This window comes from Sceloporus occidentalis, unplaced genomic scaffold (assembly GCF_023333645.1).
Source record: "Sceloporus occidentalis isolate IW3139 unplaced genomic scaffold, rSceOcc1.0.p SCAF_2, whole genome shotgun sequence".
NCBI classification, from domain to species: domain Eukaryota; kingdom Metazoa; phylum Chordata; class Lepidosauria; order Squamata; family Phrynosomatidae; genus Sceloporus; species Sceloporus occidentalis.
In genome coordinates, this window is record NW_028316982.1 from 101,343,261 (window position 1) to 101,366,524 (window position 23,264).

The window sequence follows — 23,264 nt, forward strand, 5'->3', positions numbered from 1 at the left end:
AGCAACAACAGCTTCATTTATATACCGCTCCATACCGCACTGAGCCATTTCTAAGCGGTTTACAAAGTGTAAGCTAATTGCCCCCAACAAGTTGGGTACTCATTTTAGCAACCTACAGAAGGATGCAAGGCTGAGTTGACCCTGAGCCCCTGGCTGGGATTGAACTCACAACCTTGTGGTTTGTGAGTGAGTGGCTGCAGTACTGGCATTTAACCAGTCTGTCCGCACTGAAACTACTAAACTATGAAACCTAAATGACCCGTAGCATGACACTTTGGAGTTATTTTTAGAACATTTTAAAAACATATTAATTAATATAATTTCATTTACATGTGGCAGTTTTCTTGAATCCTGCAGCACTGTACCATCTTCAATCAAAAGGTTGTGAACTTCCCTAGGCTCCATCCCCTCACTGTGAAGATCCTTCTCTTAAGGGATTATTGGGAGGAGGATTACATGGGGTGAGGCTAGGGGTGCCGGGTGTCCATATTTTACTCAGATATGTTGCAATGTGTGCAAATCGGTGTAATGTTGCTTGAAAGCTTAGGCATATCCAGCTAAAGGCTATTCCAATCATCCAAACACAAGTACTTTTGCCAATGTAAAGTAAAGTTCTTTTATGTTTGTATGTGGAGTTTTATGTTCCTTCTGATTTACAGCATAAAGTTAAAATTCAGCACCTAAACCTTCATTGCTGTTTGCCTTCAATTTTGCAGTATGCTGTGGTATATTTTTCATGCCAGTAATTCCTAATTCCCTGTGTGCAGAGAACACAAGTGACAGTATATTTTTACTTAAGGATTTCGACAGGTGTGATTTTTGTGGAGGGAATAATTGAGGGGTGCTGAACAGAAATAGATGGAACAAAGAAACTTGGTAACAAACATGCAATGTAGACTGTTCTTCCTCATGAAAAAGGTAACCTAACATCTGTATTCAGTTTGATATGATTCTGATGGAAGGCATTGAACTCAGTGCCCAATGTTATGGACTTGGGACTAGGAATGTAATGAAAATGCAAATTGAAATCCTGGCATTTTAAGTGAGTCCCAATGTCTCAACCAGGGCCTTACAATAAATGAACAGACTAGAAGTGATGCATATAGGTGGCAACTGAAGTTTGTGACAGTCTTTCAGGATAAATGTGTGGAGAATCCATGAAATCAAATTTAAACTTTACGAGCTGAGGAATAAGAGATTCTAACATCTCATGATATTAAGAACACACACACACACACACACACACACGCACATATACATACAAGGAAAAAGAAAGGCACCTAAAGTTTTTCCCACATCTGAATTAATGTGGACCAAAGGGAGTACCATTAGAAGTCAGGAATTCAATAAATGTCTTCTTTTCAGCCTCTTCTTGCTGGAAACTATGCTATCTCCTTCTCACACAGTATTAACTGAAACTACCAATGAAAAATTAAACCAAAAAAATGCTACAAATAGAATAAATGATTCTGCTCTCCTTCTGTTCAATTTTGCTTTGATACTCTTGCATGTTTTCCTGGCAAACTGTAATATACTGTAAAAAGTCAGGATTTGCTTTTGAAATTTAATTCATTGCTCATAAAATATTGCCTTTACTATTACAGCCTTTCTCTCCTCTTTTCCTTTTCTTTCTTTCTTTCTTTTTTTTAGGCAACAGACAATGATGTGGGTTCTTATGGGAAAGTCAACTATTATTTCAGTGATGATCCTGACAGGTAAGTTCTGTACTGACAAGACTGATTCACTTTATTCTACTGTGATTTTTACTCCCATTGTTAACAATGTGCATTTTCTTAATGTATACTAGTGAAACGTGTACATAATCCTTACTCTGTTGGGATTTTCCTTTGGCGTCATCCTATGTAAAGTGGAAATCCTGGTCTTGAATTAGGTTGGCTTGGCTTCATAGAGTCCGTTGCCTGTTGAGGTATGCTTTGCCACCAGACAGTTAAAACAGAACATAATGTTCAACTAGGCCAGGGGTGGGTACAGTGGCATCCCCATCCCTGCTGTCACCCAGTGCAGGGGGGCTGCCATGGGAGCAATAGGGCTGCCAGGGGGTGGGGTGGCCAAAAGGGGTCACTTGGCTCTCTCATTCGCTGTGGCAGTGCTGGCTTCCTCATTAGGAGACTGGCACCAACTCTGCCCACTGTCATTACCTTCTCCTTTTGTGTCATATGTTTTTAGATTGTAAGCCTAAGGGCAGGGAACTGTCTAATTAACTATCTGTAAGCTGCTCTGAGAGCTTTGTGGCTGAAGAGTGGGCCCCCCTTGGCCCCCTCCTTTGCAGCTGTGATGCCAGCCTCCTCATGAGGAGGCTAGTGCTGCCACAGGGAAGTCAGGAGGGCCCAACTGGGTGTCACCCCTATTCTGAGGTGTCACCTGGAAGAGTGTGAACCCCTCATATCTCCCATTGACGCTACTGTGTGGGCAACTGTGGAGGGTTACAGCGCCATATTAGCCTTCCAGCTCACATCTGCTCCAACCAAAGACAATCATATTTCACCCCCAAAGTATTCTCTAAGGGACATGGGAAGATTTTTACATTGCAGTGGGGACAATTTAAGCCCAAAAGAGGCCATCTTACACAACAGGAAGAGAAAGGAGTCATTGTCTATTCACTTCTTTTTTCAGAAAAGACTTCTCCTGGACTTAAATTTGCCCAGAAGGTGCAAAATATAGTGGAAATGTGCCCTGCAACCCCTAGAGGACATTTTGAGGATTTGGGAGGATTTTTTTTTTTTAATGCATGGTAGAAATGCCCTCCACACCTTCTAGAGTGCATCTGGGACATTGTGAAGCAAAACAACTTTTTGGAAGGGAAAGAGAGAGAATTTTGACCCTGGGAGGGTCACAAAAATAGCTGTGTGGAACTGGCTGCAGGCTGCACTTTGCCCACCCCTAATCTAGGCAATTTTACATCAAAGCAAGGAACAAGCAAGAGAGACAGAGAGTAGAAGTTGTTGCAAATAATGAATTTTGTGCGTTTTGTCTTTTATAGGGTTTTCTTAGGCAAGGAATACCCAAAGGTGGTTTTACCAGGTCCTTTCTCTGAAATATAGTGGATGGCATTTAATATTTGTTGGCAGTCTCCCACCCAAGTAGTGACCAAGGCTGACCCTCCTTAGCTTCCACAATCACACGGGATCCCATGTTTTTAGTTGTAGTTAATTATTTTTTGCCCCAGTTAGTAGGCCACAACCAAGTTACCTTATAACTCCTTTTGTGGTGTAGCTGCAACTGCTTTTACTTACTTTTGCAGGTACTGTATGTGCTTAGCTTTGTTTGAACCACAAGCCAGTTTCTTATAGCAATCTGGTTGAGAGGAGGCCAGGGGATGTGAGTGGAGGGGAAGAGACTTAGGTAACTATTTCACTTTGTTATGAATAACAAGAACATAAAGAGGATTTTGAAAAGAAGATAATGGTAGCTAACTACCATTTGGAGGCAGCCAGTGTGGTCTAATGATTTGAGTATTAGGCTAGGATTCTGGTAGACCAAGTTGAAATCCCTGCTCAGCCATTAAAATTGCTGGGTGACCCACGACAATGTATACTCTCTCAGCCTAAGAGCAAGGCAATGGCAATCTTCCTCTGAATTATCCAGGCCAAGAAAACTGGTTGGAGCCCTATGGAATTTGAAAACCAAACTTATCACAATGTGAAAGGAGTTATGCAAAATTCCTATAAGTTGGCCTAGGGATCCTACTGCATATGCATCAGATTCTCCACATGATGTAGCTCCTATGTGCCTAAAGCCCTTCCTGGCTCATCTACATGGTGCATTTGGCTGCCAGATCACAGGCCCTGGCCCCGAGTCTCCAATTTTCATGGGTCATCTCCAGGTGGGAGACAAGGGTGCAGATTCTCTAGTTTTACAGTGTTCATCGCCAGACAAGAAGAAAGGATTTTGTGCAGATATCCAGCTTAGCTAGCAAAGCAACAGCTTGCAACAAATTGTAAGGCTTAAAAGCTTTGCTGTTGCAATAGACTTTCAATAGGATCTATTTATTTTCTTAGTTTCCTCCTTCCTTCCCTGTCATGCCAGGGTTCATCCTCTGCTCTGCATCCAACATCTGCCCAGAAGCAAACAGACTAGATTAAAGATTACTTATCCCATCTCCTTTAGTAGATTTAAAAAATACCCTCATTTCACTTTCAGATTTCTGTCATAACTTCCAAACAGGAAAATAAAGTATGTGTATATATATTTTTACATGACAAATTGTAAGCTGCTGTTGGTGGTAATATGCACAACACTTAATGACATCACCAGGGTCTGTCTATAGATTTTAGGTTTTGGACCATAAACCTCAGAGCCTGGACCAATTCTGAACTGAGAACCCTAATGGTGAAGATTACTTCCTTCCAACATGGCTCCATGTCCCCAGCTATTCAAAGGGTTGATAGTTCAATCTTCACTTCTGGTCAGTTCCCATTTTTTGGGGGAAAAACCTGCCAAAGGCCCAAAGTAGCTGGAAGAAGGCAAAAAGCATGGCTCAGTTGTCTAGCAAGAGTGGGGAACATTTTGAGTGGTGGGGGGCATGGAGCAGGTGGCCCACTGAGATCAAAGTATTATTATTACTGAACCTTAAGTAGGCTGCTCAATCTTGATATAGATTATAAGATTTCAATCCTGCAAATAGGGACTGTGTTGTTTTTATTTATTGGTTCTATATAAACCATTATGGAAGCCCTTTTGGTTGAAGAGCAAGGTGAAAATTGCTTAAAAATAAATATGTTATGATGTAGCAACATCTCAGCAAAATTCTTATTCATTTTAATGGAAGCAAGATTAGGATTTTCCTTTTCACTGCTAAACAGTAACCATTGTCCTGCATTCAAATGAACTTACAATTTAACTCAAAACTCACCACCTCCTCAGAACTGGTTTCTGCCATTAGGTAGCAGTGAATGACTGACTTAGATTACAGGTGCTTGGATTTGGGGACTGAACCGATTTGGAGACTGAACTGGTCTGCTGCCCTCAGGTGTGGTGGAGGATGCTGTTACATTGCCTCTAGATATAAGAATCAGTAGGGACCCCAGGCAGATTCTGTGTTTTAAATGGGGAAAGAATACCATCTTGCCCTTTGTCCCAGATAGCAAAATGTTTTGGATCAATCTTGTTCCCTATCCAACTGCTTTTCTCCAGAAGATTATATGTGCAGACTTTACATTGGTAAGTTTTTCCAAATAGTATGTGTGTTTTTGTTTTCTTTTCTCTAGATTTTCATTAGACAAGGACACAGGCATAATCACATTGATTGGTCGGTTGGACTTCGAGACAACACAACGCTATACAGTGACTGTCATTGCCAGAGATGGGGGCGGGGAAGAAACAACAGGGAGAGTCAGGATTAACGTCCTGGATGTCAACGACAACATCCCCACTTTCCAGAAGGATTCCTATTTGGGAGCTCTGCGGGAAAATGAGCCTTCAGTTACTCAGGTTGTCCGTGTGAGGGTAAGAAACTGATATTTAGAAACTCCTGAAGTATGTGCATAGATTCAAAGAGAGAGGGAAGAATAAATGTAAATGAAAAGCGACTTGTGGCATTGCCAATTTATATGCTGCTGGAAACTTTGTTATAGCTCAGATGGAATGGTTTCTTGTGGGAAATGAATTTTGGGAAATGATCCTGGTATATTTTTAAGAAAAACCCAGTTTCAAAACATTTGGAAGTGATGGCATGCTACTAGAGCCCAAATCAGTCACGCATGATATATAGTTGTGTTTCTCAGCCTTCAAGCCATCCAGCTCTCCAAAACTCCAACTATTATGAAAAACAGTCAAGGATTCTCGGTTTTGAGGTTCAGAGCATCCACTGTGCATAATGGTCCACTGTAATGCTGTGCATAATTTTTGTGTAGTTCCATTTTCACGGCAAAAATTGTTATTGTAGAAAATACCAAGAAAAAAGGCATAACACTTTCCCTGTACCTTCCATTCTTCACACACGTTCATAATCACTATTCAGTTGATCAGCTCACTTGGAGGAGGGGAGAAAGAACACATCCTCACTGGCAAGCAGTTACTTTGTGCTGCCTTTTACTGGATGCATATTCAGAGTTTGGAAAAATTAATTTTTATGACAGCTCCCAGATTCCTTCATTCAAAACTGACACTGGGCATCCTGGCTAGTGAATTATGGGAGTCCTGGGGTTTCTGGCTGGATATTTCTGGGGGTTTGTAGTGGTGGTCCAAAAAAGGAGTTTTTCCATGCATCATACATATCTCAATGTATGTCATTCAAAATAGAGTCAGTGCAGTGAAGCAACATCAGCAGTTAGAGGCACATTCAATTTAGAATACAAAGCATATTCTCAATTATTCTTCCTCAGCTCAAAAAAGTATGTTTCCCAGCAGTTGAAAAATCCCACCAGGAAGAATAATGGACCATTTAAGTGTTTTCTGAGTATGTATGTTGACACATAGTAGGCCACCTCCAGATCGTCTTAAGATAAAAGCAGATGCCACTCTTATCACTTGCTATCCATGTGTAAAACTGGTCAAGAACACATGAAGCAGACCTATGTATGGTCTCATGAGAGAAGAGCCCTTTGCAAGATCTCCAGACTTTTGAAATATCTTAAATCTCATAGGAATCCCCAAACCCAGGAAAACTTCATGATTGTACGCCAGTAGTTGTCATGGGATTAAGGAGAGCAGGAAGAGTTTGGAGAGCAGGAAAAACAAGTGCCAATTGCACTTGCAATAGATGGACACCTCCCCACACAACATTTGGTATGTAATGTAACCCCATTTTGCTACACACCAAATGTTCAGGGTTTGGTCTGATATCTGCTTTTCCTACTCATGAGAGTATTCCTGCTTTATGGATATTTCCCCATAGAAGCCCTCTGTAACACTTCAGTACTTTCAAATACAGTGGACCCTTGTTATATGCTGGGGTTTGGTTCCAAGATCCCCTGTGGATAACAAAATCCATGGATGCTCAAGTCCCATTAAATATAATGACATATCAAAATGGTGTCCCTTATAAAAAAATGGGAAATCAAGGTTTGATATTTCAAATTTATACTTTTTTTTAACATTTTAAAACCGTGGATGGTTGAATCCATGTATAAAAAATCTGTGTATACAAGGGCCGACTGTATAGAGAGAATTATGTGAGGGAAATATTTTCTCCCAAAGTGAGGGAAAATTATGGGCCAGTACAGACCAGCATAATACAGTGGCTTCACAGTGGCATAGGGGCTGACCAGATGTGCACTGGCTTCACAGGGCTGTGACACCGCGGCATTTAGATTCTGCATGCTGCTGCAGCACTGCAAAGCCTCAGTGGGGCAGAAAAAGCCACTGCAAAATGGAGCAGCAATTTTCCGCTTGTTTTTTACAGTGGCAAAACGCTGGAGTGAGACTGTGGCATGCGGTTGCCGTGCTGCCCATCCGGCTCTTTCAGGGGTGGCACATCATGCTGCCCCTTTGGGCCAGTCTGTTTCAGCCCTATGTTAATTATTTAGCCTCTCACACAAGGGAACATGGTTAAAGATTTATACCCTCAATTTAAATGGGGGGGGGTAGATACTTCTTTTTCTAGGCTTTTTGTTTTAAATATGAAATTCCTTCTTGCCTACTTGCAAACTGTGCTGGACACTTTCCCCAGTGGGGTGCAAAAATACCAAGAGGAAGGGGGCTTCTTATATTTTCATGGAGCAAAATTATTCCTACATTCCCCTTGCTGTTTCATGTCATCATTAATCTAAAGTGGTCAATATGCATACAGGAAAATTGGCAGGAAAACTTCTGGACAGCAACTAAGCTATCACTGGTGTACAGAGGAAAACATCTGCTCCACCAGGGTTAATGCTATGCAAGGGTTTGAAACATCATGATTATCTGTCAACTGTGACAATTGATGTATTTATTCTTAGAGAAAAGGTTTCATGCACATATGCCTACATTCACAAATGCACTGGTTAATATTTGCATGGATTCTAATTTTATCACTACTATATTACTTCTGTGTGGATTTCTTGTGATGTTTTTGTAAATATTATGCATGATTCTTTAAAAAATTATATTACATAATTTTATAATGTGTTTGGCAATTATTAGGCACAAGTGTAAAAAAAGAAAGAAAGAGTTATTCTCTTTATACTGAAACGGGATGAACATTTTATCAGGATAGGTTTTGGGCATGCAGATAGCTATTACATATCTTGTAACTGTCATGATTTGGCAGGGAAAGTCCCAACTATTGCTCTGTCACCCCATTTTTGAGCTTTTTTTTTTTTAATCCCACTTTCTCTTTTCCCCTCCCATGTTTCCACCTTCATCCTCAGCATACTACAGTACAGTTGCTGGAAGCCAAGTTCAAAGTGGAAAAGTAGTTTTTATTCAGTTACTTTAGCAGAGGGGAGAGGAGAAAAGAGGGATAGAATCTTGCTTTTCCCAGTAGGTTCAGGCAAATACAAACTGCTGTAGCCTCTCCTAGCTTATGTATTCTTCCTCGTTAACAGCTCTTGTCATCTTGACCTCACTGAGTTGATCCTGATTTGAAAAATGAATCAGATTTCATTACTATTCATATAATACTGGAAAGTGTTTTTGTTTTGTTTGTACCCCACTTTCCCCAAAAAATTAGGACTCAAAAAATTTGAAAGAACAATACAATTAAAAGCATACAGAAAGTGAACATTAAAATATAATTAAACTATTTATAGTATTAAAACAATTCACCCTCAGGTTAAAAGAATAAAATTCAATTAAAAAGATCATAAAATCATAGAGTCGGAAGAGACCACAAGGGCCATCCAGTCCAACCCCATGCCATGCAGGAACTCACAATCAAAGCATCCCTAACAGATAGCCATCCAGCCTCTGCTTAAAGACCTCCAAAGAAGTAGGCTCCATTACACTCCAAGGGAGTGTGTACCACTGTCGAACAGCTCTTACTGTCAGAAAGTTCCTCCTAATATTTAGGTGAAATCTCTTTTCCTGTAGTTTGCCTCCATTGTTCCATGTTCTAGTCTCTGGAGCATCAGAAAACAAGTGTGCTCCATCCTCAATATGACACTCCTTCAAATACTTAAACAGGGCTATCATATCACCTCTTAACCATCTCTTTTCAAGGCTAAACATACCCAGATCCCTAAGTCTTTCCTCATAAGGCATGGTATCCTTGCCCTTCACCATTTTGCTGGCCCTCCTTTAATATAAAGATAAAGATAGAAGATAAAAATCTCTTGAAAACAGTTCATTTTCTGTTTTAAAAGCCTGTTGGAATAAAAAGGTTTTAGGGTGCAAACAGGAAGATAACCAGGAGGAGGCCATTCTGACCTCCCTGGGAAGGTAGTTCCAGAGTCTAGGGGCAGCCACCAAGAAGGCCCTCTCTCGCATCCCCACCAACCATACTTACGATTGTGGTGGGACTGAGACAAGAGCCTCTTCTGATGATATTAGAGCCTGAGCCAGCTCATACAGGGAAATATGGTATGCCAAATAACCTGGACCTGAGCCATATAGGGCTTTATAGGTCATCACCAGCATTTTGAATCTTGATAGTCTCTGAATTTTTCTGGCTGGATTGGAAGGATGTTATCATTTGGCTGTATAATGAGAGCATATGAAGTGAGGAGAGCTGTTTTACCATTACCACCCCTGAGTGACTTGAATCCTCTCCACTTAAGGAGTTATATTTGTGACTGTTGTAAGATAGAACATGAATGTTCTGCTAAATGGAAATGTAGCATTACTGACAGAAGCAGTTCTTGCATTTGGCTGTTACTTGAAATGTATGAGATGAAAGCACATCCCACTTCAGCATCATTCATCAGCATTACAAAGCTGTGTAAGTACTGACAAGCTATGCAAGTGTACAGAAAATGACGAGTGCTGGAGAGGGAAAGTCAAAAAGATTTCACAATATTTCACTTGGTATAAATGCAGAATCAAACTCCCTATGCTCAGTAAAGGAGGAAAAAGTCCCTATGAGTACAAGAATTACTCACTTTCATTCTTCCTAGAACCATTTTCAATCATCACTAAGGGTTTGGTTGACCTGTTTCTTCTTAATACAGACCTTCTTGCCACTGACTCTTGTGCTAGCATCAATTAGTGAATGCAATGTGACATAGTGGAGAAACATAGATGAACACCAAAGTGGGATCTAAAAGACTAGCTCTTTCGTGATTATACGTGTAGAGGTTTGGCCTAGCCTGAGTGAGTGGGTCATCTCCTAAGATGCCTTCTCTGGTTTTCAGTAAAAAGTTAGCCCTCTAGCTCTGCTGCTAGGGATGAACTCTGAAATGGAGAAGTGATCCCACACAGGTTTAAGCCACTGTGTAGTTCCCCATCTCCTAGGCATGAGGGAGGTTCAATAACCCCTGAACTGAGCATGCATCTGGAAGCCTCACCCCAAGGCTTCATTAAAGGTACCTCCATACTGGGGATGACCACGTGCAAGACCTGTTTCTTCTCCCCTAACTGGATCCAGTCCCATGTCCTAGTTATACAAAGCTATGACAAGAGGCAGACCAACTATACATTGAAAAGTATAAGCCACAGGACTCAATACTTCAGTAATTACATGAAGACACAAAACCAGGTGAGCGCCAGTGGGAAGGTGGTTGAAACCAGAATTCAGGCTGTGCAGTGAAGCAGACGTAAGATTTAAGTGATGAAAGCTTGCCAGTGAAAATCTGTGTTCATGTCTGCCCTCAAGCAGAGCAGAAGCTGGCTTGGCCAACCTCCTCATTGGTGTGATTCAGGAGGCCTAAAAAAAGTCCTTGAGATATTTTGCTGTACTACATACCCTCCAACTGTCCTGATTTGGCAGGAACAGTTCAGATTAATCTTTTCTTATCCCATTTTTTGGGGTGCATTTAAAATGTCTCAGTTTATCTCTCCTCCTGCCACATTCCCCTTTCTCATCCAATTACTTTCATTGGTGCAAATTGAGTTCAGAGTGCAAAAGTAGGGACAGAATCTTGCCCTTCTCTGTAGAGGTAACCAAAGCAAATTGCTACAACCTTTCTTAGTTTTTGTGTTCTTCCTCATATTATTCTTTGCAAGCTTGAGCACACTCTGTTGTTCCTTGGCCACATCTGTTACAGTTTTCATTTGTGAAAAGTTGAAATATACAACACCGCTAGTGAAAATGGTGCCTGGGTGCTGTTCTATGTCATCCCGGCAGGGCATAGATGGGGTCCCCAGTTAAAGTTGGAACCCATGCTTCCCTATTGCTGCTGTTTTTATGGTTGATTTGCACTGAAAACAGTTTTTCTGGGGAGGAACATCTTTTTTGTACATAAATGCTTTTTCTGCACAGAAAAGGTTGTTTCCTACACAGAAAATATGGTTTGTAATTGGACTGCATCTCCCTACATCCTCAGTCAGCATAGCCAATTGTGAGCAATTATGGTATTTATATCCCCACAACATCTGGAGGGCTGCCCATTGTCCACCTTTGATTCACATTTTCTCTTCTGAACAGTGGGAGGTTGCAGCAGCAGCAATACCCAGTTTAGCTGCATTTGCATGGGCAGGTCACTGAAGGTTTATGGTGTTAGTGTAAGAGTGGCATGGTTTACAGATATACAGGTGCAGCATAGGTGAAGGCAACCAACATGAGCATTCCTAGCTATCCAAAATTCTGTGGTCCCATAACAGGCCATTCCAGTCCCCCCTCTCCCATCTGTACTTCACAGTGCCTTCAGATTATATTAATTCATTTGATTTCTTGATTTCATACCCCATCTTTCTCCTAGGAAAGGATCCAAGGTGGCTTCCAGAAGTTTAAAACAAGATTTAATGAAAATCGTATTTTACAATTTTTTAAAAAATGACTATATATATATATATAATTTCTCACATGTAAAAAAACTACTCCTGTTGTTATTTCTGTACACATAAAAACTTTAGATATAAAGGCAGAGCCACTGAATCACTGAGTCAAGTTCCATTAATTAAAAAGATGTACTTTACTTGGGAAGAACCATTGGATATAAACCAAAGACCTGAGGTCAACACAATTACCACATTTATTGGTTAGGATGTGGATGAACCTAATTTCCAATGTGGCTTTCATATTCCACAGATATCTGTACACCTCAGCAATTTGTTCATATTGAGAAACTAAGCCGCATATGTTGAAACATTAGCTTGCATGTTGCCTGACATTCAAAAGAAATCAGTAGTTATGTTGCATGAGCTTGTTATGTAGAAATTCCAATGGCGATCTTAACATATATTGCAAATATTAAGGGGTTTATTCTGTTTTAACCTAGGCATCAGATGAAGACTCTCCTCCAAACAACCAGATCACATACAGCATTGTGTATGCTTCCACTTTCCGAAGTTACTTTGACATTTCATTGTCTGAAGGTTATGGAGGTGAGTGCAAGTCAAGTATACATGTACATCTCAAAGGTGTATTTATAAAAACATCTAATGTCAATAATTGCCAACACAGGCTTCTTGCCTTTTCAGTGATAAGTGTTGTCCGTCCTCTGGATTATGAGCGAGTTCTCAATGGTGTTATTTTTTTGACTGTGATGGCTAAAGATGCAGGTATCCCACCACTCAACAGCAGTGTCACAATCACCATTGAAGTGTTTGTAAGTATCAGTGATGCCTTCCATTATACCACCCCACAGTGTTTGTTTTTAATGGTTCTCCTGGTATCTTGGGTCTCATTATAAGGTGCTGCAGGATTCTTTTTCTTTCTTCTGTACACTGTGTTGTTATTGAAACCACAAAGTAAATGAATTGTTACTAAATCTAAGGACAAGCAATAGGTTATTCGCAGGTCAAGATTTGAGCTTAACTGACTTGGCTCTTAATACTGTCTGCCATGCTCTATCAAATCACTTTAACTTTTAGGGGAAAAAATATGTTGCTTGCAACAATGATTTTCACATTTTTATGAAATCAGTATTTCTCCTTGGAGACCTGGTGTTTAACCCGGAAATAGTCTGAGGAGCCAAGCAAGCAGGTATTCTTCTAGTATTGTCTCTTGTAATTATACCAAACCTGACCAACCCAGAGGCTTCATACTGCCTGCTAGCTGCAAGGTTTTGAAGTTGCACATCCCTGTTCCCATTTGCACTTGAACTATGCTTAGTTCTCATTTGTATTGTTCATTATACTGTGTTGTTTGACTCTTTAACTTTACTTTTCTTCCCAGTGTGCCTTGTTTTTTTAAACTGTAGGCTGTGGTTGAATCCTCTTGGTGAGCAAAAATACTTCTCTGTCCATTGTAAAAGGAGATACCCAGTACCTCCTCCTGTAATGCTTTCCCCCTTGTTATGTAATGGCAGCTGGACAGTAGCTTGACCTAAATAGCCATTAATTTGCAGCAGAGCTGTATGTTTCTGAGTTTTCTCTGGCTTCTGTTGTGCAGCCAGGAAAATTGGAGCATCCTTAATTCTCTGCACTTTCAGCATAAGTACACTGGGGAAACGTTACAGTTCACACACACAAAATAGGATCTCAGTTTTTAAGATTTGAGGAAGGGCATCTTTATTTGTTTTATTTTTTTTAAAGTTTATATATGGTGCCTAATAATTGTAAGTAGGTCAGTGGGAATTCTGGATATAGTCCTTGACTGTACACCCTCCCTGGATTCTCACATCACAATAGTGACAAGAAGTGCCTTTGCACAGCTCCGCATAGTGCCCTAGCTGTGACTTTTTCTAATTCAACCCGATATGCCTCAGTCATCCCTGCCTTGGTTACATTGTGTCTTGACTCCTGCAATGTGCAGTATGTGGCTCCTCCCTTGAAGAATGGGAGCTTCAGCTGGGGCAAAATGAAGATGCTAAGCTGCTTACTGGTACTGGGCATCAGGATCATTTCCCCCAATACTAATAAACCTGCTTTCAGCAATTGAAGGTGCTAGTTTTCACTATAAAGTCCCAAACAGCCTGTGGTCTCCTTATATAAAAGGTGGCTGAAACTGCCCACATGTTAGGATTGTCAGATGAGGCCCTCTTGAGAATACCATTGCCTGACAAAGCCAGTGCATGACAGGCACCTGAGAGAGGACTTTCTTCTGTTTTGCCTCCAGTTTGTGGAAGGCATTGCCCCTTAGAGGTTCAGCAAGTCCCCACACTTACTGCTTTAGAAAGGGTATGGAAAGCCATCTCTTCCAACTGGCCATTTAAAGCTGCTTTACTCTTTGTTGTGGTCATTTTAATTGCTTACAGAGGAGCTTATCCCATTAGCAAATAAGCAGCTTACCTCTTCTGGCTTAAATTCAGGCTCAAGGATGCCACTGGATGTTATCAAAATCAGGGAGTTTCCAGCTTCAGAAATTGGCGGCTGAGTGAGGCTTCAACGTGGGATGCATCCGGGCAGCAGCATCCCAGCTAGATAGGTGGCAATTTAGGTATAATAACATCCAGAGGCATCCCAGATCCTGAATTCAAACCAGAAGAGGTAAGCCGGCTTATTTGTTAAACTCCTTAATGTGATAATACAAATCGTTTATTGTCTTGTTTTTTCACCTGTGTTTAAGGATGATGTTAGCCACCTTGAGCACTATTTTTTAATGGAAAGATGGGATAGAAATGTAATCAATAAATGAATAACTGATAGTAAGAGTAGCCACATTATTAGTGGTAGGACAAATATCACTACAAGGGAGAAAACTTACTTTTCTTCTCAGCTTCTCCTTGTCAGAGATCTCTGGGCAGGAGCTCCAGCCATGTCCACACAAAACACAAAATTCACATTAAAAAAAAACAAAACAGAACAACGATGACACTAGAATCACTGCTTTGAATCTTACTTTTGTCCATTATGATTGGGGATATTTTGTCACCTTGCTGAAACCATTGATAGAACCACACATGAGGGAACTGTATTGATGGTGGTGATACCTTTACTTGCCTTCTGTTTCCCTTCCATTTAGCCTTGACAGCCAGCCTCGGGAGATCCTACCTGTGAGATCTTCATAAACTTGGAGCACATGCAAGGCAAAGGGGTGTGCCTGAGAGGAGAATGACTTGATTCATTTCCTTCTACATGAAGCTCAAAAGAGTTAAACAGAGATTATTCTTTTGCTTCCATTTTTTTTCTCCTCCTCCCTCCCTAAAGATCTAAAGGTGCCTGAAACCAAACGGCTCTTATCCTGACATGAATATCAAATGCACATTAGCACTTGAAGTGACTGAAATTATCAGTCATTGAATCAATCACAGCCAGCTGTTTATTTTTGCAAATGCTAGCTGTCCCCATTTGGGATGACTCTGTTGCTGCCCTGAATCCTGATGCAAACATTCTTATCAGGATGGTGACACACACACATATATGTATGTAGAAAGCAGAGTTAGTTTTACAGTAACTTGGCAGGATTAAATCAGATTGTCAGAGTGCAACAAGCATCCTGATTCAAATTAGCTCAAAAGAAGGTATCGACAGTGGAATCTGCTCTCTTGATAGCCTTTCAGTCTTAGCTGTGTCCTAATCAGATCTGGCTTAAACATGGCAGCACTTTATTGACCAAAGAATGGAGGGGGGATGATAATTTTTGTTGCAAGAATTGACTGACTTTCGTCTTGCCCCCTTCATATGATGGTGAGGGAGACATAAGAAAGAAGTTACAGAGGGGTTTAATTGAGGCTAAATACCTTCTTCCTCTAGCTGCTCTTTGGACAGTGTAATCCCATCTGTCTAAAGACCACACTTGAAAAGGTCATTTCCTTCTAGCTGATTTTGTACATGGGTGATTTCTAAGTAGCTGTCACATTCTGCACTTTTGACCAAAAGGGATTTTCTCTTTCAACTCAAAAGGTGGAAAATATGATGATGAATTGGCTCACAGTGACACTTAAGGAGCCGAAATGAAAGCGCAGGGGTGTGTATGTGTGACTTTGTGTGTGTGTGTGAGTGAGTGAGAGAGAGAGAGAGAATGAAATAGAGGAGAAAGAAACACACTGACTTTTATTTTCATCCTTCGCTTGTTGATTTTTAATAAAAAAGTGAAACTCACTTTGTAGATTTCCCATTAGGGGACAATAAGCTTTTGTAGAGGGAGCCACTGAATTAGAACTAATATTGAGCATCATACCAGCATCCTAAGAAATATCATCACTAATAAGTTTCTCTTTAGCTCTCATTCACTGACATTCTAGGTGCCATTTTGTGCAGTGAGGCAACAAGTTTAACTGTGCTTAAGTACATCATAAAAGAGACTTATTCATTTGGTTTGAGAACTGATTTACAAACTTCTCCATCCCAGAGTCAAGAGGGTCCTCTCCCTCCCCCCCCCCCCCAATTGAAATCCCTAGCTAAAAATGCTCAATCTTGCCAGTTGAAAACCATTTCTGTAAATGGGAAGGCTAAACTCTTAACTTGATCACCGCACAGTTCTGAACCAACATCTACTATGGAGTTCTTGGACTGTGTACAAATAGAAGTGATAGTGAATTTTTAGACAAAGTCTTAAAGTCTCAGGGAAGCTAACATCTGCACACGATTCCAAATACTGTCCAGGCAATCTTTTCAATATTTTTTAAAAACAATAATTGTTCTGCCTATTACTATCTTGAGAAGTTCAGTTTCTCAGGGTTGTAGAAGAACTTAAGCCATAGTTCCAAAAAGAACAAATTAGTTCTCAAAATCATAACCAGAATTGATAAACCAGAAACAAGTGTAAATTTGGGTTGTGACTATTTCAGATACTGCTAGAGGGACAAACAGCACTTTGTTATTATTGCAGGTATCTGGTGGATAAAGCCCACACTAAAACATTTTTTAAAAACACTTAAAGACATTTTGGAACTACTTTTAAACATAATTATAAAAGTGTAGTTTTGTATCCACTTGATAAGAAGGAGGTACTGCATAAGTTTTCACCTTCCTAGCATTGTCAAGGCATATAGGAACAAGTTATTATTCTTTTTTTGAAAAATTTCTCAGAGGAAAATTTTAAAACCAAGTGTTGCAAGATAGAAGAATATTTTTTAAAAGCAAGCTCAATTTTATTGAATACATTAAAGTTTGTGGTTTCCTCATTTGTAACTTTCTTTCATTACATGTGGTATAATCAGGCTGGGATCTCAGAGCTTGTTGTGTGCCTGATATGCGTCAACATGTAAATTCAAAGATTCATAATTGTTGCTTATGCACCTCCCTCATATTGTAGAAATAATCCAGTTTGAGATTGCCCTGGCTCAATGCTAGAGGATCCTGGGAACTGTAGTTTAGTGAGACGTTTAACCTTCTCTATCAGAGAGCATTCGGGTGCCACAATAACCTACAGTTCCCAGGATTCCCTAGCACTGAGCCAGGGCAGTTAAAGTGGTCTCAAACTGGATTATTTCCACAGTGTGCTTTGGACCTTGGTTGTATCTCCTGGCCTTCAGGAGTGGCTTGGGATACATACAAGTGAAGGGCTGTTATAGGAAAGGGGATTGAAACATATAGGCATCCATTGGCAAGTCTTTGGATTCCATTCACAGCTGGTTGCAAGATAGAAGGCTACACAGAAAATACATGAGACTGTAACCTCCAATATGCACCTTTTTTCAGATATGAAACCTGTTGGTAACCATTCTAATTCCTTGACAGATGGACATAGAATTTTATTCAAAGTGTGATAGCATTAAAATTTAATATCCTTAATTAGATGAAGTCCCAGTGCTACCCTCCTTTTTCTCCCCCAAGGAATATGAAGGGGAAAACAAAGCTTCATTCAGTTCACACTACCCATGGCAAACATACTTTGTAGTGCAGAGCGGACAATGCAGTATTGGGCACAGCAGAATCAAGAGTGATGAAAAGGCTGATTAAAGACCACCTGCTCCAAGCAAAAATAGCAGAGGATGGCAATTTAATTACAGTATGATGGGCATCACTGGCATGTGAAATTACCTAAAATATTGACTTTAATAGCAAAAGCATCCGTCAAGGTTTAAAAACTAGGGTAACACTTCCTCTGTATAAGAGAAACTACAGTGAAGAGTTTGTAATTTTTGCTTAGTTGCAGCTTTCCTTATATCAGGCCTGTATCTTGGCTGGTTTTGGGAAAGCCTCTGGTTAAATTTTTTAAAAGGCTTTAAATGTGATGTGTTTAAATATAATACAAATTTAATATATTGCTTTCAAATGAACTGAAAAGGAAAGCATTGACATTAACAGTGCCATTTCTCTCTGGATAGAGGAAATTATATTTTATTGGGTTTTTAACGTTTTCAAGCTCTCAAATATGCATAAATGTTCAGATTAAGAATCCAAAGTTAGAAATATAGCTTGTTATATTCAGAGTGATGCCTAACTGGCCAGAGACTTCAGGGTCATTTGGAAAGTGAAACTTTAATGACTTGAAAGATATTTTCAATAGAATAAAACTATTGTAAGGTAGACAAGGTGAGAGGAAACAAAACTATATAATAATTGTATTGGTGATGTTGATCTTAACATTATTCTAGTCTATTCAGTCAAAATTTTATTGGTTCCATAGTCGTGCAAATCTGTTGACTCCTACATCCCAGCCTTTTGCAGGATACATATTTTGTACAACAGCCATTTTCAGAATCATATCTGATTTTCTTTGTCCTCCTGCTATATAAGATTTTCAACCTTCCCTGCTAAAAGGATGATGAGAACCCTTCCATTTCTATAGAACGAGGGATCTTCTTCAATTGCACAAAAGTGTATCTCAAAATTTTATGTCTACTGCTAGAAACAGTGACCCCTATACATGTTGTGTGCAATGCCAACATTTTTTCCAGTCTTTCAAAAAATATGGAAAGAATATGAAGAAAAAGGCTTTGGTCAAACATGGGGTGACATTGGATAAATTAGATAAACTGTGCAAATAAAAGCACAAATTAGAAAAATAAATTAAAATTATATGAGTTTCAGCGTAGAAAGAGAACACAAAGTCTTGCAAACTCAATTTCAAGCAAGAACAAGAAGAAAATTCATCTCAAACTCAAGAAAATCAAGATGCAGAGATTTTTATCTATCTAATCCATCCTATGGACATGTGTGCACAGGCCAATAAAACTGGTTTCCCCTCACCTTCACCATGGCCTGCCTACACAATACAGGGCCAAATCACACAATTGTATGTGGACTGTCTTCATGAGAGAAGGCAGTACAACACGAAATTTGCCCTGTACCTGCCTAAATTGGTTTTTAAAACTCACCTTTTGCTTTGGATTTTGCAGGAAAATCCAAAACACTTTGTAGCAATGTTGTCTGGTTCTTTAGGCACACCTCCTACTATGCCATCTAGTGCTGCCACCACTGGATGCCTTGTTTTTGACCTCAGAGGGAGAGACTTGTGCCAGTGGAACCAGTGCCAGGTGGCACAGTAGTATGTGTGTGTGGACAGTCACCTGGCATGGCTACGGACTGCAGAGGTAACAAGGGCAAATCTGGGGCAGCTGTGGGGCTAGAATATTCTAAGAGCATCCCACAGTATTCTGGCTGTTGCAGATTGAGCCATGTAACACATAGAAGAGAGGTATCCCATAGTGTCAGTACTTCTGTTCTGTAGTAGCCTTGACTAGAGGCCAAGCCATTACTCATATCGCTTCAAGCTGTAATGCACTATCGACAAAGGGATTTGGGGGATTTTTTTAATGGGGGGTTGGAAATATTGGTTTCTTCTGTGGTAGAACAAATGTCTGAATGTTTTCTTCATTTACTTCATATTATAAGTTAGTAATGAGCAGCTTACTGTGGCCTTAAAGAGCAATGAGTCCCCTATTCTAAAACATCCTTTCTTTCTCTTGTATGTATTTATTAGATGAATTTTCTTATGGGTTGCCCTGTGCAGGATTTCTCTGTTAACATCCTATAGGAAGTTAAAACAATTATTTAAATGTTTCTTTTTTCCCCAAAAATAAAGAAATCCCAAATCTGAAAAGGGATCATGTTAATGTATAATTCTTGCAACATGTTCCAGAAAGTAATTTTATGAGCTCACTTTCCATAGTACGATTACTGTCAGCTATGAATAAAAAGTTTTATTCTAATTAATTTCTATATTTGACAGTATATTGAAAATATTAATTACATATACAATAAATAGTAACTTTTGCTCAACAATTAAAAAATCTTTATAATTGTAATAATAAACTTGTTAACAATAATGATGGTTGCAATCCGTTATTGCCAATAAATAATAATAATAATAATAATAATAATAATAATAAAACTTTAATTTATATCTCACTTTTTGTTACCACAATCAAAGCGGCGTACAACCTTTAAAAATACAATATATACAATTCCCCCCTTAAAAAAGGATTAAAATTACAAACGATAAAATCTAAAAGCAATATAATAATAATAATAATAATAATAATAATTTGTAAAAAAGGAAAACCAGTCTGGAATTGTGTATTGCAGTTACAGATTTGAAAACTGGAGTTATGGATCCTTTAACTGTTCCATATTCAGTTATACTGCATATTTGCAATCATGGTACTACTGTCACAATCTTAAATGCCCTCTGAATCCCACATAAACTCCACAGAGCTGCTCTGATGGTGATCTGTTCTGCTAGCATCTGGAGTGACGTTTCCAATTCTCTCTTGCCAGCGAGTGAGGTTGTGACAATCAGAATCAGGAACCCCATTACAATTCCTCCCTGCATGCACATTACTGGTGAGAGGGAGCTGGAAGCACCATCCTGTTATGCCCCATCACCAGTAGAAGTGACTTCCATCAGTTGGAGTGGTTGCTGGTTGTTAAAGTAGGGGGGGTAATCAAGTTTACAATACTTAATGGGATCTTGGTGATTGTCTAGCCATAGACAACTAAATTTGCAGTTATCAAATGTCAGTTAGCTGAATAAACATAATTCCAGCTCAATATGCAACACCTTGTAATCCTGCATAAACAGAATTACATGTTAAAACAGGGATGGACAAAGAAATACATGAATGAGGGAATGAATGGACTGATGTAATCTTTTTGTTCCTTCCTGAAAAAAGTGAAGCATGTTTGAGCTGAAAATACAGATTGGTTTTCTGAACATGAACATGAACATCCATCCTGACAGCTCAATCTTCAAGACAGACAATAGGAAAGTAAAAAGCTGCCTTATGTCCTTTTGTTTAGTACTGTCAAATCTGATGGCAGCAATTCTCCTGGGTTTCAGACAGGATTCTGTCCTAGCCTTATCTGATAATCCCTGGTTGGCTCCCACCCAAGTACTAACCAAGACAGTCCTTGCTTAGCATCTGCAGTCAAGTGGGAGCAGGTGGGTTCCGGGTGGTATGGTGGGATACTATATATTTCCTTCTAGATAATGCCTTAAAATATATTATAGTTCCCCTTTTGAACTTTGGGAAAGTGTGCATGCCATGAGCATTTGAACCTAACTGTAGAATGTGTCCTGATCTTGTGCTTTAAGTTTTATCTATCATATTGTTCCAATATGTCAAAATTTGTATTCTGTTAACAATAAGAACAAACTGGGATATATTTCAAAGGCTTCATGTTGGCCTTTGGTAAATGAGATTGTGCTACATTTCAAGACATTTAAAAGTTATATTGCATCAAACAGTATTGCTGCTATATCAGATACCTTCGTCATTCTTTGCTTTTTATCCCTGTAGGATGAAAATGACAACCCACCCACTTTCAGCAAGCCTTCATATGTTGTCACAGTCATGGAGGATATAATGGCAGGTATGGGAGCAGTTTGTGTGGTTCATAAGTCTGCCCTCTATGCTGTAATTAATAACAAAGTAATTGGTGGCAATGTAACAAAATAATAATGAGTATCAGTAGAATCCAGGACCTGTTCAGCATCTCCATATATCTCAGCAATCAGATACTGACTTGTACATGACTTTGTGTTCCTCTCACGATGTGCAACAAGTTCTTTGAGTGTACAAATGTAGCTTCTTGTGATGAAGAAATTCATGTTACCTATTGTGGTAACACTCTTTGTATTGTTTTTTGTGGGTTTTTCGGGCTATGTGGCCATGTTCTAGAAGAGTTTATTCCTGACATTTCGCCAGCATCTGTGGCTGGCATCCTCAGAGAATGCTGACCTGGAAGAGAGTGGGTATATATATTCTGTGTGATCCTGGTAAGGAGAAGTGATTCCCAGGTTAATCTGTGTATTGTTCTGTTGTTGATGGCCAGACTTCTCCTCAAAACAGGATTAGTATCTGCTAATTGATGATCATTGTCTGCTGGGAAAGCCTCTGACCCTGAGTTGTTTCTCATTTGCATTTACTGAGTCCTGGTTTTGGTGTCCTTCAGGACTGGTAACCAAACTTTATTTACTTTAAGGGTTTCTTCTTTCCTGTTGAAGTTGTCCAAGTGTTTGTGGATTTTAATGGCTTCCCTGTGCATTCTAACCTCCTAGTGGTTGGCATGGTCCAGAATTTCAGTGTTTTCAAACAGCATTTTGTGCCCAGGATGGTTTGTAATGTGTTCTTCTACTGCTGATTTTTCTGGTTGATCCAGTCTGCAGTGTCTCTATATTCCTTGATTCATGTTTGGACACTGCCTTTGGTGGTCCCTATGTAGACTTGTCCGTAGCTGCATTGTATACGGTAAACTGGGGCTACTCCCCTACTGTTTCCAGAAATTTGGTAAATCATAATTCTGTATTGAACCTATGTTCCAGTGAATTCTGAGAAACTCAGTTAGCTTAAATTCACATTTGTTTAGCCTAGCTAAAGAATCCAGCTGGTACTGTGCCAAAAGAATGAAAGTCTCTTTGTCCCTCTTTTTGCCTTTTTCCAAGGAGCAACAGTGCTGTTTCTAAATGCCACTGATTTGGATCGGTCTAGAGAATATGGCCAAGAATCCATTATCTACTCATTGGAAGGATCTTCACATTTTCGAATCAATGCTCGCTCAGGTAAGCACAGCCATGTTATTTCTTGTCTCATGTTTCTTGCCTTCTGTCCTTGCAGGATTTTTTATTTATTACTTTGTAGTTCTTTTGCTTCCACATTTTCTGCCATGCTGATCATGCATACTAGAATGAACAAAGTGTTCTGATTCCAGGAAACAGAAATACAAGAGGATGACTTTAATAATCCCCTAACAGCATAAACAAAAATACAATTTTTGTTGCATATTTCAAGATGGATATGTGAATTTCCCTCATTCACAAGCTACATGCACTAATTCTATGCATCAACTCAGATTGCCCTAAGGTGTGGCAAGAAATACACTAATATAAAACAAACTGTCTCATGTTAAAAAGTGGAATGCTAATTTCAGGGCTTCTCAGATTTTCACAGTGAACATCTAAATGAGTCCAATATGGAGGATTGTGCATCTTTATTTTAGGTGGATGGGATTAGGGG

The 23,264-nt window shown here is 39.6% G+C and overlaps 1 protein-coding gene across 1 annotated transcript in view; it reads left to right on the forward strand.

The window, feature by feature from the left end:
- Positions 1–23,264, forward strand: part of LOC149318775 (cadherin-23-like) — a 582,387-nt gene that overhangs the window by 374,953 nt on the left and 184,170 nt on the right. Inside the window, exons 14-19 of the mRNA XM_089510444.1 lie at positions 1,651–1,715; positions 5,229–5,466; positions 12,255–12,360; positions 12,457–12,584; positions 21,549–21,621; positions 22,694–22,810. Of these exons, the coding sequence (XP_089366570.1) occupies positions 1,651–1,715; positions 5,229–5,466; positions 12,255–12,360; positions 12,457–12,584; positions 21,549–21,621; positions 22,694–22,810 (727 nt within the window). The remainder of the gene's footprint in view (positions 1–1,650; positions 1,716–5,228; positions 5,467–12,254; positions 12,361–12,456; positions 12,585–21,548; positions 21,622–22,693; positions 22,811–23,264) is intronic.